At 52.9% G+C, this 5,557-nt stretch overlaps 1 protein-coding gene across 1 annotated transcript in view; it reads right to left on the bottom strand.

Annotated features, from left to right (window-relative positions):
• The window catches only part of DHX37 (DEAH (Asp-Glu-Ala-His) box polypeptide 37), a 51,318-nt gene that overhangs the window by 12,029 nt on the left and 33,732 nt on the right, over positions 1–5,557 (bottom strand). Inside the window, exons 16-18 of the mRNA XM_011948575.1 lie at positions 4,429–4,540; positions 976–1,082; positions 631–826 (exon numbers count right to left, since the gene is read on the bottom strand). Of these exons, the coding sequence (XP_011803965.1) occupies positions 631–826; positions 976–1,082; positions 4,429–4,540 (415 nt within the window). The remainder of the gene's footprint in view (positions 1–630; positions 827–975; positions 1,083–4,428; positions 4,541–5,557) is intronic.

Raw genomic sequence — 5,557 nt, 5'->3', positions numbered from 1 at the left:
TGTCACTTTTCTTTTCCTTTTTTTAGAGAAGGGTCTCCGTGTTGCCCAGGCTGGAATACAGTGGTGCGATCTCAGCTCACCACAGCCCTCTACCTCCTGGGTTCAAATGATTCTCCTGCCTCAGCCTCCCGGGTAGCTGGGATTACAGGCATGCGCCACCACACCTGGCTGATTTTTGTATTTTTTTATACAGACGGGGTTTTACCATGTCCGGGCTAGTCTCAAACTCCTGACCTCAAGTCTCAGCCTCCCAAAGTGCTGGGATTACAGGTGTCAGCCACCGCGCCTGGCCTTAATGGCACTTTTCAAGGGTATTGCCTTTCCCTATTTTGGTCTGTGTTTTAAATGGTTTCACTCAAAGTGTCCTTTTTCCGGAATCTATGACCCTCTGATGATCGGGGGGGGACCCCCCACCTCCTAGTCTACTTCACGCAATGTATGAGGGGCAGCAGACAGGGACCAACACGGCCACTGCAGAGATCAGAATACAGAAGGGCTCAGAGAGAATGAGGGTCTTGCAGGAGGCCACCCAACAAGCCGGTGATTCCCTAGGAAGCCGGGGTGCAGGTCGGCTCTTAGATCGGAGCCCCTGTCGGGACTGAGGTTGGCCCTGAGTACCCAGCTGCTAACCTCGCACCTGTCCAGCTCCTCAAACAGCTCCCGCACCGTCATGCTGGCCACGATGGTGATGGCATAGGGCAGGCAGCCGTGTTGCCGGCTCAGCGCCAGCATCTTGGCGTAGCGGGGTGCCACGGGGAACGTGGCCATGGTCCGGCCCAGCACAGTGATGGGGCAGCTCAGCCGGTTCTTCTGCAGTTGCTTCACCCTGGAGATGGAGGTGGTGGCGGCGGTGCTCTGAGAGGAGCCCTGGAGCCAGAGCTGGGAGGCCCCACGCTTGAGGCGGCTCAGGCCCAGCAAAGGGGAGAGAGGGCCCCGAACAGGACAGGAACTGGGTCCTGCATCTCTTGGCCCTACCTTTCTGCTTTCTGGGGCGGTTGCAGGGCACCCAGTGCGATCAACAGCTCCTCGGCGGCAAGAAGGGCCTCCACGGACGGGGGTGTCGGGAAAGGGAAGTTGATGACCTGGGACACGAGACACGAGGAGACACGGCAGGGACACGGTGAATGCCAAGAAGCAAGTCCGGTGCTCCTGCTCCATCTGTGGCAGGCACTCCCCCGACCCGCTCTCTCCAGGTTCAGCTCATGCCAGTGGGGACACAGGGGGCTGGGGCACCCCCAAAGGCCAGGTCCCAATGGAACCCCAAAGCCTCCTTCACTCACTCACATCATCCATTCACTCAAAAACACATCCCAAGCACTGGCTAGGCACTGAGGGCTGTGCTTTGCCTCCACTGGGTGCTTTTTTTGGTTTTTGTTTTTAAACATGCTGTGACACTCATGCGGACTTAGCGTCATTTGACCAGGAGGGGCCACAGGTAGTCAGTGAGGCATAATATGAATAAATTGGCCAGGTGCGGTGGCTCACGCCTGTAATCCTAGCACTTTGGGAGGCTGAGGCGGGCAGATCACCTGAGGTCAGGAGTTCGAGACCAGCCTGACCAATATGGTGAAACCCCATCTCTACTAAAAAGACAAAAATTAGCCAGGCGTGGTGGTGCTTGCCTGCAGTCCCAGCTACTTGGGAGGCTGAGACGGAAGAATCACTTGAACCTGAGAGGCGGGGGTTTCAGTGAGCTGAGATCACACCACTGTATTCCAGCCTGGGTGACAGAGTGAGACTCCATCTCAAAATAATAATAATAATAATAATAATAATGTGAATAAATTTATCACAATAGCCAAAAGACGGAAGCAACCCACGTGTCTCTCAATGGAGGAGTGGATGAGCAAAACGTGGTCCATCCATAAAACGGACTATGATTCAGCCACGAAACGGAATGAAGCAGCGACACGCGCTACACCACGGATGGACCTTGAGAACGTCCCACTCAGGGAAAGATGCCGGGCACAAAGGCCACATGTTGCAGGATTCCATCTGCATGAAATGTCCCAAACTGGCAAATCCATAGAGAGGAGTGGGCGCAGGGGCCAGGGAGCTGGGAGGTGGTGACAGATGAAGGCGACATGCTTTCTTTCTGGGGTGATGAAAATGGCCATGGTGGTGTTTGCACAACTTTGTGAGCACACTGGAAACTACTGACCCGCACACTTTCAACGGGAGACTGTGTGGTGCGCCAACTCTATCTCAATAAAGCTAGAGGCGGGGCGGTGAGACTACAGCAGGCACGCAGGTAGGGTGGGAACGCTAGGAACCCAGGACTGGGGGAAGGCAGGTGGGGACCTGCTCTGGAGCTGACTCAAGAGCCAGGGGAAGCCACTGCAGAGTTCCTACAGAGGGGACTTGATGTCGTTGTGGGAGGCACTCCAGACAGTGCTCCCAGCCACACTGAGCTCCCAGCCCAGCCCTGACACGTTTTATCCCTGTGACCCACAATCAGGCCTGTCTCCGTGCCTCAGGCTCCTCATCTGGAAAATGGGGTGATAACACTAGCAGCTCCCTCCTAGAGTGGCTGGGAGGATAACCTGAGGTCACACATACAGAGTGCCCAGCACATCCTTGGCATCCATGATGTTTTTCTTTTTCTTTTATTCTTGTTTTTTTTTTTTTTTTTTTGAGACGGAGTCTTGCTCTGTCACCCAGGCTGGAGTGCAGTGGCCGGATCTCAGCTCACTGCAAGCTCCGCCTCCCGGGTTTGCGCCATTCTCCTGCCTCAGCCTCCCAAGTAGCTGGGATTACAGGCGCCTGCCACCTCGCCCGGCTAGTTTTTTGTATTTTTTGGTAGAGACGGGGTTTCACCATGTTAGCCAGGATGGTCTCGATCTCCTGACCTTGTGATCTGCCCGTCTCGGCCTCCCAAAGTGCTGGGATTACAGGCTTGAGCCACCGCACCTGGCCTATTCTTGTTTTTTTGAGATGGAGTCTTGCTATGTCGTCCAGGCTGGAGTGCAATGGCGCGGTCTCGGCTCACTGCAACCGCTGCCTCTCGGGTTCAAGCAATTCTCCTGCCTCAGCTTCCCAAGTAGCTGGGACTACAGGTGCCCACCACCTGTCGTGTCTAATTTTTGTATTTTTAGTAGAGACGGGGTTTCACCATATTGGCCAGCTTAGTCTCTAATTCCTGATGTTGTGATCTGCCCGCCTCGGCCTCCCAAAGTACTGTGAGCTACTGAACCCAGCCCTTTATTTTTTTTTGAGAGTCTTGCTCTGTCTCCCAGTCTGGAGTGCAATGGCACGATTTTGGCTCACTGCAACCTCTGCCTCCCAGGCTCAAGTGATTCTCCTGCCTCAGCCTCCCAAGTAGCTGGGATTATAGGCGCCTGTCACCATGCCTGGCCTTTTTTTTTTTTCTGAGATGCAGTCTTGCCCTGTCGCCCAGGCTGGAGTGCAGTGGTGCGATCTAAGCGCACTGCAACCTCTGCCTTCTGGGTTCAAGTGATTATCCTGCCTCAGCCTCCTGAGTAGCTGGGATTACAGGTGTGTGCCACCACACCCAGCTAATTTTTTATATCTTTACCACAGGGTTTCACCATGTTGGCTAGGCTGGTCTTGAACTCCTGACTTCGTGATCCACCTGCCTCAGCCTCCCAAAGTGCTGGGATTACAGGTGTGAGCCACCGTGCCCGGCCAGCACCCATGATTTTTATTAGGTGAAAAAAGCCCAAAGCAGCCTGTAAAATATCACACAATATTCAGACAACCACAATAATAAAGTACAGGATGTTATGTGTTTGGAAACATAACTGGGACACAGGTCACAAATGGTGGACAGTGGGACAGGCTTCACCTTCTCCCTGATGATCTCAAGTATCTGAAGTTTTTATAATTTTGAACATATTAACATCCAGAAAAATCAGTGAGCACAGATGTTTAAAAGGCACTAGAAGACCATGTGGGTTCTACTGCTTATTAGATGTGTGTCCCTAGACAAAAACCTTCACTTCCCTGCTTCTGTTTCCTCATCAGTTAAATGGTGATCTGAATGCCCACAGGACAGCACGCAGCGTGGCACGGGGCACTGCCTGGCTCAGCCTGCCCTGGAGCAGGGAGAGGGGAGGTGACCCTAGAGGGATCCCTGTCTACTGGAGGACTGGGTCGGAGAAGGCTGCAGCCAGGAAGAGCCAGCAGCATGTTCTGCATGCCCCACAGACGGAGGGTCCACGAACAGCGTGCAGGACCCTGCTGCCTCCACTCTAGGCAGCCATCCCCTGGGTGCCCACGGGTGACACAGCATTAGGGAGGTAACGGTGACAGGAGTCCAAAAGCCCTAGAAGCACCTACTGATGCGCTGTCGTGTAAGTGGCTGCCACAGGCCAGACACCAGCAGGCCCAGCTCTGGGCTCCCTGCCTCAGGGAAAGGGAGGTGGCCCAATGGGGTGGCTCAGAGCGGGACTGGGGGCAGCAACTGACCTTTTCAATGTTGAGAGCCTTCATTTGAAGGATTAAGTCTTCAACAGGCCTCCGGGTGATTTCTGGAGGAGGAAACTGCTCGAAATCACCAAAAACCGCAGATGAATACAGCCTGAGCAGAGAGAAACCGGGAAAATAAACACAAAACTCACACCAAAAACCGCAGATGAATACAGCCTGGGCAGAGAGAAACCAGGACAACAAACGCAAACTCAGCCACGGCCACTGAGACTGGATCCCGACCTGACACCAGGCACAGTGCTTCACCTCTTCCTGCCTCGTTCTCCTCACCTGTGAAATGCAGCTCAAATTGCTGCTGCCTCGTAGGGAACTGGTGAAAATTAATGAGATATTATTCCACGGGCTGGGTGTGGTGGCCCACGCCTGCAATCCCAGCCCTTTGGAAGGCTGGGGCAGATGGATCACTTGAGGTTAGGAGTTCGAGACCAGCCTGGCCAACATGGGGAAATCCCATCTCTACCAAAAATACAAAAATTAGCCAGGCATGGTGGCATGCACCTGTAGTCCCAGCTACTCGGCAGGCTGGGGCAGGAGAATCACATGAACCCAGGAGGCGAAGGTTGCGGTGAGCCAGATGGCACCACGGTACTCCAGCCTGGGCAATAGAGCAAGACCCCATCTCAAAACCAAAAGAAAAGGTGTTTTTCCTTCTAGAGTACTTAAAACAGGGGATGGTGCATAGCACTCTACACTTTAACAACAGTTACTTCTTACTGGTTTTCTTTGTAAATTTTATAAATTTTCTACTTTTGTAATTAACATGTAGCCCTGACAAAAGGAACAGCAATAAAGCTATTTATTACATACACACGCGCGCACACACATACAATTACAGCAAATGGATTAGGAGAAAATATTTGTCAATGACACATCTAACTAGGATCTAATATCCAGGTTATACAAAGAACTTTTTTTTTTTTTTTTTGAGATGGAGTTTCACTCTGTCGCCCAGGCTAGAGTGCAGTGGCCGGATCTTAGCTCACTGCAAGCTCTGCCTCCCGGGTTTATGCCATTCTCCTGCCTCAGCCTCGCCCGGCTAGATTTTTGTATTTTTTAGTAGAGACGGGGCTTCACCGTGTTAGCCAGGATGGTCTCGATCTCCTGACCT

The sequence above is a fragment of the Colobus angolensis genome, unplaced genomic scaffold (assembly GCF_000951035.1).
Source record: "Colobus angolensis palliatus isolate OR3802 unplaced genomic scaffold, Cang.pa_1.0 Scaffold28, whole genome shotgun sequence".
Lineage (NCBI taxonomy): Eukaryota > Metazoa > Chordata > Mammalia > Primates > Cercopithecidae > Colobus > Colobus angolensis.
The sequence above is the reverse complement of the archived record's forward strand: the minus strand, read 5'-3'. Positions and strand labels throughout refer to the sequence as shown.